The sequence below is a fragment of the Mustela nigripes genome, chromosome 6, assembly GCF_022355385.1.
Source record: "Mustela nigripes isolate SB6536 chromosome 6, MUSNIG.SB6536, whole genome shotgun sequence".
In the NCBI taxonomy this organism is placed as follows: domain Eukaryota; kingdom Metazoa; phylum Chordata; class Mammalia; order Carnivora; family Mustelidae; genus Mustela; species Mustela nigripes.
Window position 1 is genome coordinate 85,292,597 of NC_081562.1, and position 13,900 is coordinate 85,306,496.

The 13,900-nt window shown below is 40.6% G+C and overlaps 1 protein-coding gene across 5 annotated transcripts in view; it reads right to left on the minus strand.

Annotated features, from left to right (window-relative positions):
* Positions 1-13,900, minus strand: part of LIMA1 (LIM domain and actin binding 1) — a 93,346-nt gene that overhangs the window by 39,299 nt on the left and 40,147 nt on the right. For 4 of the 5 annotated variants that reach the window (XM_059403097.1, XM_059403095.1, XM_059403096.1 and 1 more), the window contains exon 3: positions 5,686-5,731. In XM_059403097.1, coding sequence (XP_059259080.1) covers positions 5,686-5,731 — 46 coding nt within the window. Of the gene's footprint in view, positions 1-5,685; positions 5,732-5,886; positions 5,910-13,900 lie in introns of those variants that run through there. The other variant, XM_059403098.1, reaches the window with a different exon arrangement.

Here is a 13,900-nt window from a genome sequence, read left to right on the forward strand (position 1 = left end):
ACAGTAAGGCAAAATTCCAGTTGGTTTTAACTTTTCCCCAAATATTTTCCTAGAAGAGGCAGTGGGAAGCCATGGAGGCTGCAAGTTTTCAAAGGTCCTATGGGTTACTACATGACGATAGCCTCCTTTCTCAAGTGTGACATCCAGCACGCTGTTCATTCTACCCAGCAAGGCTGGGAACCTTGGTAGATTTGCCCCTGGACCATAACTGGCTTCCTGAATCCAGATTAGATACAACCTGGAAATGCAACACAATGCATTTTCTGCTGGAGCATTTGACTTGGAATTGGGATGTGTCCCAGCACTGCCCATCTGAGATGTATGACTGTGAAGTAAGTCATCTCCTCTCTTTGGGTCTCTGTTATTCCACTATTCAAATGAAGAGGCTGGGTCAAATAAACTTTAGTGCTGAACTCTTGCCAGGGGTAGCTTCATCTTAAAAGCTGAGGATGTTGGGTAGAAGACAGCAGTGCAGCTGCAAACACAGACTACCGGGACATACAGCCCCCAAGAAAGGGAAGAAATTCTTTTTTTTTTTTTTTTTTTTAAAGATTTTATTTATTTATCAGAGAGAGGGGGGAGAGAGCGAGCACAGGCAGACAGAATGGCAGGCAGAGGCAGAGGGAGAAGCAGGCTCCCCGCCGAGCAAGAGCCCGATGTGGGACTCGATCCCAGGACGCTGGGATCATGACCTGAGCCGAAGGCAGCTGCCCAACCAACTGAGCCACCCAGGCGTCCCGAAAGGGAAGAAATTCTTAAGCTGAGAGCTTCTCAGAAAAGTGGTAGCCAGTCATAATGGAGATGAGTGCCCAACTTTACAGATTTCAAGAAGCGGCATATTACATGTTTGAAAGGAACCTGAAAATATAACTGATGGCACTATTAATGGTCTATGTTTGTGTTTCCTAGATGTAAGTGGAAGAGGAAGAAAAAGGAAAAAGTAAATTTCTGGAAAACTAGGCTATCATGTAACCTGATCCCACTGTCTACTGAAGGAATAAATGTACCCAGTTGCTTCTGAATGTTTCTCTAACTTGCTTTCCATGGCAGAATATAAGTATTTCATCTGGTCAGTCACTTCTATAAATGCATATGGATATTTGTCCCTGTTTTCAGGAGAAAATTCAGGCTTCTGGTGGATCTTAAAAGCAACCCTCTGTCATTAGTGGAAAAACTGGTGCATCTGAATAAATTCCATAGTTTAGTTAATAGCATTGCATTAGTTAATTTCTTAGTTTCGATAAATGTTTGAGAGTTATGCAAGATGTTAACATTAGGGGGAGGTAGGTGGAGATATATGGGAACTCTCTGTACTATCTTAAGAACTCTACTGTAAATCTGAAAATATTTCAAAATAAAAAGTTTCTTAAAAAAAAGTAACACTTCCTCAGCTTTCTATGTTCCTCTAGTGACTGCTGTCTCTTGCATTTTTAAAGTTAAGGATTTTGAAAGCACTGTCTGTATTTGCTGTTTGCACTTGTGTGCTCTCTCCGCTCCTGCTTCCTCTACCACCCAAACACTTCTGAAGTTGCTCCAGTCAAGATTACCCATGACCTCTTTAACATTTTCATTTTACTTATTTTTAACTTACTATTTTCTCAACTACAAAAGTAGTAAGAGGGGTACCTGGGTGGCTCAGTCCGTTAATCATCCGACTCCTGATTTTGGTTCCGGGTCATGATCTCAAGGTTGTGGGATCAAGTCAGGCCCTGAGATGGACATGGAGCCTGCTTCAATTCTCTCTCTCCTGTTCCCTCTGACCTTCACCACGCCCCCCTCTCCCCACCTAATCACTCTCAGTCTGAAAGAAAATAAAGTAATAAAAAAACTTACTGGGGGGGGGGGGAGAAAAGTCACAATCAATATAGGAATGTATACATGCCTTGGCTATGTACTCTCATTTTCCTTATTTGACTTCCCTACCCTTTCCCATCAAGATACCCATTGCCAACAGTGTGGCACATATGTTCTCAACCCCCTCCATTTCTATATACTATATATATTTTTTAGGTATTATAAATATATATATTTATATGGGAAGATATAAAAAAGCACATTATGTGTTTAAAAGCAAGATACAGAACAGTAGAGTATGGTTACTGTACTATCACTACCAGTGTATGAGCATTCTTATTTCCTCACATACTGAATATTAGCTGATAAAAAAAAATTTTGCCAACTGTTTAGATTACAACCTTACATCTCATGGTTACTTTAATTTACATTTTTTTTTATTAGTGAGACTAAGCATTTTTTCTTCTTTTAAGATTTTAGTTATTAAAAAAAAAAAGATTTTAGTTATTTATTTGACAGATAGAGATCACAAGTAGGCAGAGAGGCAGGTGGTGGGGTTGGGGCAGGCAGGCTCCCCGCTGAGCAGAGAGCCCGATGCGGGCTTGATCCCAAGACCCTGGGATCATGACCTGAGTCGAAGGCAGAGGCTTAACTCACTGAGCCACCCAGGCACCCCTAAGCATTTCTTCATATGTTTATTTTTTATTCCTTAATTATATGTTTACATCACTGCCAAATGCAATGGACACTTCTGCTTTATTTTATTTGATCTTTTTATAACATTTGACATTACTGACCATTCCCCCTTTTAATAACCCCATCCTTTCATGGTTACTGTGAGATACCCTCACTTTTTTTTGTCTGGATTTCTTCCCATTTCTCTGGCCACTCCTCAGTCGTCTTTACAGGTTTCTCTTCCTCTGTTCCCTTTCCTCCCCCAACCCACCACTTGCTGGGGTCCCTGAACGTTCCATCTTAGGTCCTCTTTTTTCACTTACCTATTCCCTGCAGATGATGTCATCTACCTTCTGGTTTTACCCACCAGTGACTCCTACCCTATAACTCTAGCCAGATATCTCCTTACCTAGAATTCCACCAGGGAATTCTATAGGCATCTTAAACTCATCCTTGTCTAAGCCCGAAGTTTCCCTTCTCCTCTCTTTACCCCTCACCCTTTGATCTGTTTCTTTTCCTGAGTCCTCCATCTTGGTGAATGTGACAATTATCTTTTCAAATGCCAAATGTCCTGTCCTCATGTCTCCATGCTGTGCATGTGTCACTTCCTCTGCCACTTCTTTGCCCCTTGTGCTTAGTTAATTCCTATCTGTCCCTTGGGTTTAGACAGGCACCACTTCTGGGAAGTCTTCCTTACATGGCACAGTCCAGGTTATGAGTTCCTCCTAAATTCTCCCCCACCACCATGAGTATTTCTCTAACATGGTACTTATTGCTCTGGGATTATAAACTCTACTTTCCAAACTAGACAGTCCCTTGAAGGCAAGGACTGCATCTTATTCCTCTTTGTGTCTTCAGCATCTGGCACCTATGAGATGCCCCGTAAATGTTTGTCTACACTCACAGAAATCTATCTATACTGTCTAGAACCTACTCCAGTCAGGCCTTTATCCCATCACTCCCAAAGAGCACAAAGTGACCAATGACCTTCATGTTGCCAAATCCAATGGTCAGTTCCCAGCTCCTCTGTGTGTCTGCTAATAATTCTCCTTTAAGAAGCCTTTTCTTCACTTGGCTTCTGGCATCCATTCTCTAGTTTCTACTGCTTTTCACCAGTTGCTCTTGCCCCATCTCTTTTGCTGTTTCCTCCTTATCTCTCTAACTTTGAAACATCAAGGTGCTCCTGAGATCCATCTTCAGACCTCTTCTCTTCTGTCTCTATTCACTCCCTAAGTGATCGCATACATCTCATGTCTTTAAATACGACTGATCCTTTGATACACTCACATCTTATCTTCAGCCTTCATCTCTTTTGGTTGCAGATTTATATATACAAGTTCTTACATAACATCTCTACTTGGATGTCTTTAAGGAATTTCCTATTTAACAATCCCCAAATTGAGCTGCTACCATCTTCCAGTCTCTAAACCTGCTTTTACTATAGTCTTCTCCATTTCTATTAATAATATTTTTCCAGGTGTTTGAGCCCAAGCCACTGTTGCCATGCATGATCCTTCTCTTTCTCTTTCAGTATAAATCCTAACTACTTTTCATTATCTATAGAGCTACCACTCCAGTCCAATCTGTTATCCTCTCTTGCCTAAATCACTGAAATTGTCTTATAATTTGTCTCCATGCTTCTGCCAATATTCCTATAGTCTCTTTCTCCTCTCTCTTTTTTTTTTTAAATCTTATTTATTTGTCAGAGAGTGAGAGAGCACAGCAGGGGGAGTGGCAGGCAGAGGGAGAAGCAGGCTCCCCACTGAGCAAGGTGTCTGGTGCAAGATGATCCTAGGACCCTGGGATCATGACCTGAGCTGAAGGCAGATGCTTAACTGACGGAGCTACCCAGGCAGTCCCTCCTCTTTTTTAATTTAAGTCAGATCAAATCACTCCTTTGCATACAAACCCTCCAAAGGCCCCATGTAATCAGAGTTAAAGCCCAGGTCTTTATAGTGGCTCTCTAAGACTCGTTTTCCTACTCCTCAAACACATTGAGAATGTTCCTGCTTCGGGGCATTTGCATATATTCTTTGCCACCCGAATCATTCTTCTCCCCGGTTCATATCCTCAGATCTCTGCTCCAATGTCCCCTCATCAGAGGCTTTCCTGAACCAGCCTACATTCTATCCCTCTTACCTGCTTTGCGTTGTTTCTTAGCACTAATCACCACAAATTCTTTATTGTTCATCTCTCCCACTATCATGTAAAACTCCATGATGGTTGTCATGTGGTCTGTATGCATGCCTAAAACAGTGCTTGGCATGTTGTAGGTGATTTGTGAATACTCGCTAAATGAATAAATGAAAGGGAAGAAGGAAGAAGGAAAGGAGGGAGAGGAAAAGTAACAGGCAGGAGAGAGGAGGAGGAAAGAAAAGAAATCAACAGTTGAGTGAAATGATGGTAGCTTTTGCTTACAGTGCACCAGAGGGATCCAATTTTTAATTATAGTAAAATTAAGCCAAAGTCATGGTCAGCATTACCCCCTTAGAGAGAACAAATTGACAGGGGCACGTTACATACTAATTTAAATAGGTTGGATACTAAAAACTGCCAGGAGGATATTTTTTGCAATGCCAGTCAAATTAAAGAATTCTTACCCAAATATGTGAGGTTTTTCCCTCATAAGACTAAACCAAGTAAGATTTCAAAAGAAATACATGCTCCAGCCCAGCCGGAGGCTAGCCAGCAGGGAGAGCACAGAATGGTTACAAGCAGAGAGCTTGTTCTGAGGTTTTTGCCTTTGATGGATCCTGCAGCTGAGAAATTTGCTAACTAGAGTGGGTCAAGAAGTGTGCTTTAAACAAAGAACCCAGAGGACGACAACAGCTGCACAGCTGCTACCATTTAAATGCAGAAATATAGAAATTCTGGTGGTGTAATTTGTAACAAGGGCTGAAGCCGAGGGACCCTGTATTCTAATGTGAGCAGAAGTAGTAAGTCGTTTTCCTAACCTCAGGCAAAGCACTTGGTCTTCTATCTTTCACTCAACTCAGGGAAGAAAAAAAAAGGGTTCAAAAGGAGAATTTCAGTGGAAAAATAAGATTCCATGCACCCGAGCCACATTCTCCCGTTAAGTGGCACATGTTCAGACCAGCTGGCCTCAGGCCCTGCTCAGCTGACATGGAGCCCAAGCCCCACAGAGGCTGCAGGTGGCTCGGCCACCCAGGCTCCATTCGGGAAGCTCCACAGGCCCCGGGGCTTCTCAGTACTTACACTTCTCCTCTTTTCCATGTTTGCTTCTTCAGCCGCTTTCTGGTACCTTCAGAGAAAAGGGGGAGAAAGAGAATGTCCTCAATTAAATTATATTTTTACTTTTTAAATCTTTTATGAAATGACTTCTGCCTATCTACTTCTGCTAGCAAGTGTCTTTAATCAACTCTATCAGAAGAAACACAAAATCAGAGTGGCCCTCACTTCTGGCACTGTTCCAGTCATCTAGTCTGGTCTAACAGATCCAACGCGAGGAGGTCAAATGCCGGCAAATGACTAAGTAGAGCAGAAAGTCTGGGGTTTAAGTCCTACTTTAATCACTCATTAACTGTGATCTCTGGCAAGTCTCAGCTTCCTTACCTAGAAAATGGCTTTATAGATCTACTTTCCATGTTGCTGTGAAGACTGAGATCACACGTGTAATAAGGCTTTGGAATTAGTCAAAGGATAGAACACTGCATTGACCCGAGGATGCACATTTCCCCCACACTAATGCCTCTCAGATCTTCTAATTCTTGCCAAATGATGCAGAGGTATTTATACTTCCTGGTCATGTGTGAATTTAATCTAAGCTTTTAGTATTGTTACTTTAGCTCAATGTATTTGATGGTATTGCACATGTTTTAAATGTTGCTTAAATGTCTTTAAAGAAATTATACTATAATTTGGTATTGAAAGAAAAATTACTGTTTTAGGTATGTATAAGGGTGATACGTGAGAAAAGTTTATGTGCTAAGAAAGCATCGGTCCTTTTAATTAGTAGTATTTTTTCTTGGTGATGCATAAAATAGTGGCCAGGCTACAGGGGATGGCGTCTTAGATTTGATAAACAGGCATGTATGGTTTAACTATTTTAATTTTATTATTACTTTAATCATCTTTATTACTTGGACCAGAAGATCTCTGAGAAACAACTAAAGTCCCAGGACTTTTCAGGGATGATTAGGTTTTCTCCTTTTGAAGACAAAGATGGGCTGGGGGGTCTAGGCTGCAGCAAATCCCCAGACCACCCAGAACCACCTCACTTGGCTTCCTCAGGGCCTCCAAGTCAAACATGGAAAGGGCTATTACCCAGAGAATCCCCACCCCGTGACTCCCTTGAGCTTACATGCCTACAATTCAGCATCAACACACCTTAGAAAAGGCCCACTTGTTCTCTGTCTTAAGGTAGAATTTCTGAATTCACAAGACATTTGGAGAAGGAAAAGGAAGTAAGAGAAAAAGATAAAAAGCAGAATGGGGAAAGGCCCTTATCTCTGTCAAAAACAACTTTCAATTCAAAAATACCTTCGTAAGTTCAGAACTCTCTTAGTGTGTGTTCCGCAGAATAACTCGTTCAAAATGAGGACCAGAAAAATGCCCTGGTTGTGGCACATAATAATTCAAATATAGTCAAAGGTTTCTCTCCCTCTCTCTCTCTCTATATATATATATGCTTACCTGCTGCTATAAAACCTGGGTTAAATCACTCCATTTACTTGGGCCTCATCTATAAAATTAAATAACTATGTGAGAAGATTTCTGAGGTCTCTTCCAGTTCTGACACTGTTTGAATTTTAACAATCAGATATTAATAAGCATCTCATTCACCAGGCTGGGAATTACTCCGCAACTGACCAGAGCTTTCTAACAAAGTAGGATGAAAGGCTTCCAAAAATCTCTGGTATTTCATTGGCCAAAATAGGTTATGGAAGATAATGGGCAAGTGACAAGCTGGAAAGATACCTGGCAACTTATATTACAGACTGATGACTAATTTTCATATATTAAAAAGAACCCTTACAAATCAATAAGAAAACCACAAACAACTTAGTAGAAAAATGGGCCCAGATACAAATCTACAGTTCACAAAAAAGGATATCAAATGGTTCTTAAACAAAAAGGATGTTCAATTTCAAAAAGAAAATTCCAACTACACTAAAATTCTTCACCTATGAAGTAGGAAAAGATTTCTTTTAAAAAAAAGCTAATATACTGGGATACCTGGGTGGCTCAGTTGGTTAGGCATCTGCCTTCAGCTCAGGTCATGATCCCAGGTTCCTGAGACTGAGTTCCCCATCAGGCTCCTCGCTCAGTGGGGAGTCTTTTTCTCCCTCTGCCTGCTGCTCCCCCTGCTTGTGCTCTCTCTCTCTCTAGCAAATAAACAAAATTTTTTTTAAAAAGCTAAATACTGAGGGTAAATTAATAAAACCTTTATGGAAGGCATTTTGTCAATTTTACAAAAATCACAAAATTACAAGTGCTGTGATTCATCAATTTTGTTTCAGAATTTGTCCTATAGATATATTCACAAAAGCAAAAATGACTTTTATGTTAGACTATTTGTCATAGCATTAATTGTAACAACAAAATACTGAAAACAAGCTGAATGTCAATTAGCAGAGGACTGGTAAAGAAAATACAACCTGTTCCTGTTTAGAATACTATGCAGCTATATAAAAGAAAAAGGGATGGTGCTGATGGCTGCACAACAATGTGAATGTTCTTAATGCACTGAATTATATACTTAAAGGTGGTTAAAATGATAAATTACGTGTTATATACATTTTACCACAATTAAAAAACAACAACAAAACGGTGTGATATTGGCATAAAGACAGACATATAGATCAATGGAATGGAATACAGCCTGGAAATAAACCCTCACATATGTAGTCCAAGGCTTCTCAACAAAGGTGCTAAGACCATCTAACAGGGAAAGGACAGTCTTTTCAACAAGTGATACTGGGAAATCTGGATATCCATGGGCAAAAACAATAGAAGTTGGACCCTTACCTAACACCACATATAAAATTAAGTCAAATGGACTCAAGACTTACACTAAGTGTAAGAACTAAAACTATAAAATTACTCTTAGAAGAAAATAGGGACCAAGCTTCATGAGATTGACTTTGGCAATGATTTCTTGGAATAAAAGCAGAGGCAATAAAAGAAAAAGTAGACAAACTGAACTGTAACAAAGTCTGTGCTTCAAAGGAAATCATCAATAGAATGAAATGGCAATCCATGGAATGAAAGAAAATATTTGTGAATCATATATCTGATAAGGGATTAGCATCCAAAATACATATTTTTTAAAAAAAGAACAAATGTGGGATAATATCACACATACTATTCTTTTTCTTTTGAGATTTATTTACTGTGAGGGGAGGCAGGGGAAGAGGGAAAGAACCTCAAGCAGATGCCCTGCTAAGCATGGAACCCAGCGCAGGGCTCAAACCCGGGACGGACCCCGAGATCGTGACCTGACCCAAAACCAAGAGTCCAACACTCAACTGAATGAGCCACCCAGGCAGCCCTGTACATACTATTTGGCATCTCCCTTTCTCCATTTCAGAACAGCTGAATTTTCATTTAAGCAATATGTTCCAAGCACTAGAGAAAAGTAGGAAAAGAAATAACCCAAAGAGGGGCGCCTGGGTGGCTCAGTAGGTTAAGCCGCTGCCTTCGGCTCAGGTCATGATCTCAGGGTCCTGGGATGAAGCCCCGCATCAGGCTCTCTGCTCAGCCGGGAGCCTGCTTCCTCCTCTCTCTCTGCCTGCCTCTCTACCTGCTTGTGATCTCTCTCTGTCAAATAAATAAATAAAATCTTAAAAAAAAAAAAAAAAAAAAAAAGAAATAACCCAAAGAGATACAGTTCCTGCTCTCAGACAGCTTACAGGTTAAACACACAAGCACATGAATATACACACACACACACATACACATATATATACACACACACATATAACAATAAATCCTTCAAAGAAAAAGAACACAGTATTATGAAACAACCTAACAAAAGAACCAAATTGAGAAGGCAGTGGGTGGTGTGTGTGCGCGTGTGTGTTGCATGTATGAAGGAAAGTCTTGTTGAAAAAAATGACCTTTAGACTGAGATCTGAAGTTTGACCAGAGGAGTTAACCAGGCAAAACAAGGCCCGGGTTGGGGTTGGGTGTGGTGGGAGAAGCATTCCAGGCAGAAAACTAGCACATGCAAAGGCCCCGAGGCAAGAAAGTGTCAGGTGTATAAGTCACACAAAGAACTCCAGTGTTGCTGGAGCACAGTGAGAAGGGGAGAGGGCAAGAAATGGTGTGGGGAGGCAGAGTCTTTGTGGGCCATGGTGAGCGTTTTGAACATCACCCTAGGTACAAGGAACAGGCGCTGATCCAATTCATGTTTTTTAAAGTATGCTCCATAAAAATAAACTCAAAATGACTTAAAGACCTAAACATGAGACAGGAATCCATAAAAATCCTAGAGGAGAACACAGGCAGCAACCTCTATGACCTCAGTCACAGCAACTTCTTGTTAGACACATCTCCAAAGCAAGAGAAACAAAAACGAAAATGAACTATTTGGACTTCATCAAGATAAAAAGCTTCTGCACAGCAAAGGAAATAGTTAACAAAAGTAAAAGGCAACTTAACAAATGGGAGATGATATTTGCAAATGTCTTATCAGGTAAAGAGCTAGTATCCAAAATCTATAAAGAACTTATCAAACTCAACACCCAAGAAACAAAATATCCTGTCAAGAAATTGGTAGAAGACATAAACTGACATTTCTCCAAGGAAGACGTACAAATGGCCAACAGACACATGAAAAAATGCTCCCCATTACTCAGCATCAAGGAAATACAAATCAAAACCACAATGAGATACCACTTCACACCAGTCAGAATGGCTAAAATTAATAAGTCAGGAAACAACAAATGTTGGCAAGGATACAGAGAAAAGGGAACCCTCTTACACTGTTGGTGGAAAACAGTGTGGAGGTTCCTCAAAAAATTAAAAATAGAGCTACTCTACAGTTCACTACCCTGCTACCCTACACTACGAGGGATTTATCCAAAGGATACAAACATAGTGATTCAAAGAGGCACATGGATCCCAATGTGTATAGCAGCAATGTCCACAATAGCCAAACTATGGAAAGAGCCCAGATATCCATCCACAGACGAGTAGATAAAGAAGATGTAGTATACATACACAATGGAATATTTCTCAGCCATAAAAAAGAATGAAATCTTGCCGTTTGCAACAATGTGGATGGAACTAAATAACTGAAATAAGTCAATTAAAGAAAGACAAATACCATATGATTTCACTGATATGTTGAATTTAAGAAACAAAACAGATGAACATAAGGGATGGGAAGAAAAAATAAAATAAGATGAAAATTGAGATGGGGGTAAACCGTAAACCATAGAGACTCTTAATCATAGGAAACAAACTGAGTGTTGCTGGAGGCAGGGGGTAGGGGGGAGGGATAATAGGGTGATGAGCATTAAGGAGGGGATTTGATGTAATGAACACTGGGTGTTATATGCAACTGATGAATCACTAAGTTCCTCCTCTGAAACTGATAATTTAAAAAGTTAAAAAGTAGCCTAAAATAAAATAGTGCTCCAGAGACTGTCTGGAAAATTGACTGGAGGGGCTGAGAAAGGATGTGGCATTAGTGGGAGGTGATGCTGGCTATGATCCAGGTTGGTGGTCTTGAAGAGAGAGTGAATAGACTTGAGATGTATTTCAGAGGTGGAATCAACAGGATTGGCCATGAGGGAGGGCGTAGATGCAGTTAAGAACGATTCCCCCGTTTCTGGCAGCTGAGTCAATGGAATCACTGTTTATTAAGATGGGGAATTCTGGAGGAGGAGCAAATTTGGGGAGGGGGGAGATAAGGAGTTCAGTGTTAGCTATTTGGTGGTAGCAGTGATTAGATACATGTGTCTAGAGCTCAGAAGAGAGATCTGAGCTAGCAATATAAATTTAGGAATTGTCTGTCCACAGATGGTAAAGCCATGGGAGTATATGAATGATATAATCTACAAAGAGTGTGTAGTGCGAGAAGAGGTCCTAGAGACTCTAACATTTAGAATTCAGAAAAGAAGAAAGAGGTGATAAGAGAGAATGACAAGGGAAAGACAGAGAGGTGGTAGAAAACAAGGAAACTGCCAGAGAAGCCAAGAGAAGGAAAAATGTAGGAAGGACAAAGTGCTGAGAAGTCATGCGAGACAAAGGCTACAAGGACAGAAGGCTCAGGGAACCCTGGCAGTCCTCTTCCATTATAAATATAATTAATTCACCCATACCCTTTAACGCGCATTTGGGTTGTTTCCAGTTTTTACCATTACAAATAGCACTTTGATGAATGTTCCTGTACATATATTTTCCCCACTTGCACTAATATATCTGTTTGACAGTCTCTAAAAATGGAAATGCAAGGGGAAAAGTGGATTACAGAAGGAAAGGAACTTACAATTGGCCTTGAATCTTGTTTCCACACCCCCCTGGGTAATCATCTACAGTATATACTACAGCAATAATACTATCTATGAGAGGCAGAGCCAATTAGCAGACAGGTTTATTTTCAGTCAATTGTTCTCCAAGGCAAAGTATTTACTGTGGTTAGTTGAGTAAATAAGCTCAAAGGTTCCCTTCCCTTTACTGTCTTAACAGAAACATAGATTTAAAGTAAGAAGCCCAGAATAGTTTTCATCTTCAATCCTGTTCTTTTAGCACTGAGGCCATCTGCAAGACACAGGTATATATGCTGGTGGCTGTCTTGAATTATGTTTTAAAACTCCCTCTCCAATCTCCCCACCCCTCATTTCTGAGCTATTGCTAAATAGTAGATACACAGGTAGGAAAGGCTGCATACCTCTGCTTTCCTCCAAGTCATTGCCTTGGGGTTTTTTCCATTTTGCACTCTCAGGATGCTAAGAAAGGCTTAGTTGACATACTGCTGAATTCAGTGTGAGACTAGGATTCAGGCCTCAGACTTTCCTCAAAGGAACTCAGAGCAACTAGCATTATTCTGATGATAAAACCTGAAGGTTGCTGATGTTGTGGGGCTGGGGAGGGGAAAGGCATTGTGAAGACCCAAGTTTGAGGTAAAAAATATTTGCAGTGACATTTCTATAATTAAAATCTCATCCCTCTTCCCTCTCCAGATTGTCCTCCAGTCTCCTCTTCTTCACACACAGAATTTAATCTTGCAACTGCTCATTAATGCTCAGCTGTGGGGCAGGCAGCTGATGGAGGACGCTAAAATTATCTTGGCAGTAATAACAGTGCCTCGAACTTTTCTAAGGCCAGAATAGAGTTCCTGAGCTATGACTCTTGCTTGTATGCCCTCAAATAGAGCAAAGGATAATGGAAACTCCCAAGTTTTAGGCAATGTATTTTCCTCTGGAACTATTTCACCACTAAAATATTACAGAGAAGCAAAAATGGTGGTGGGGGTGTGTGTGCGCGTGGGGGAGAGGAAGTTAGCCAGAGAGATGTGGGGGTCAATTTTTTCTTAATGAAGGAAGAACAGTCAGAGAAGACTAAATATAAAGCATGTTCTTTCTTCAGACGATGTTATGGGGAAAGTTATCACAAGAGCGGGAGGAACTGTGACATGAGGGGAGGCTGATGGGGGGCAGGGATCTATGGGCTCTATTCAGCTTTGCCACTATCTTGGGGTGTGTACTGCATCCTAATTGCTGGATATCAAGTTTCTTGTCTGTGAGAGGAATGAGGCAAAGGTTAGCCAGATCAGGGATTTTAAAACTCTTTTCACTGCAGAATTCTCTCTTCAAATGATATCTTCAGAACCTAACATATGAAAGAGATCAAAGCAGGATGGCTGGTGTGGAAGGTCTCAGGCTCAGCCCTTCACATCTTCCCGTTGTCCCAGAACTGGCCCCTGAGGTTCCTCTGAAGAACTCAATTAAGATAGGTTGGAAACCACTGAGCTAGATTCCCTTTACCTCCAAAAATATGAGTCAAAGAGGAATCTGCTGCCAAGAAACCAAATTCCACCAAAAGAGTAACATTTTAATCAAGCAAAGGATTATGTCATGCTGAAGTCAACGGTGAGTAAAACCAAAGCTAGCCGCTTGAATGGACTCATTAATAGGATCTTTCTTACCTCAAATATAGTATAGAGGTTCAGTAAAAGAAACAAGTCTGGAGCTACAGAGGACTCATAAGATACAAGCTCTGATGCTAGAAAAACTTCTGTACAAATAAATGTAAAATGTGCTAAAAATGAGAAAGTAAAGCCCAGCTAATTCTATAAACATTAGCCAGATTAAGTTTCCCCCAAATACCACTTTTACATTAATTACTGATCAGAAACCTCCCAAGGTTTCCTACAGTCTCTTAAGTAGTCTTGTGGAGGATTTATGAATTCTAAACCCCATAATTGGGGGTGTTTGAAAATAAGGGAAAATCAGGTCACCAG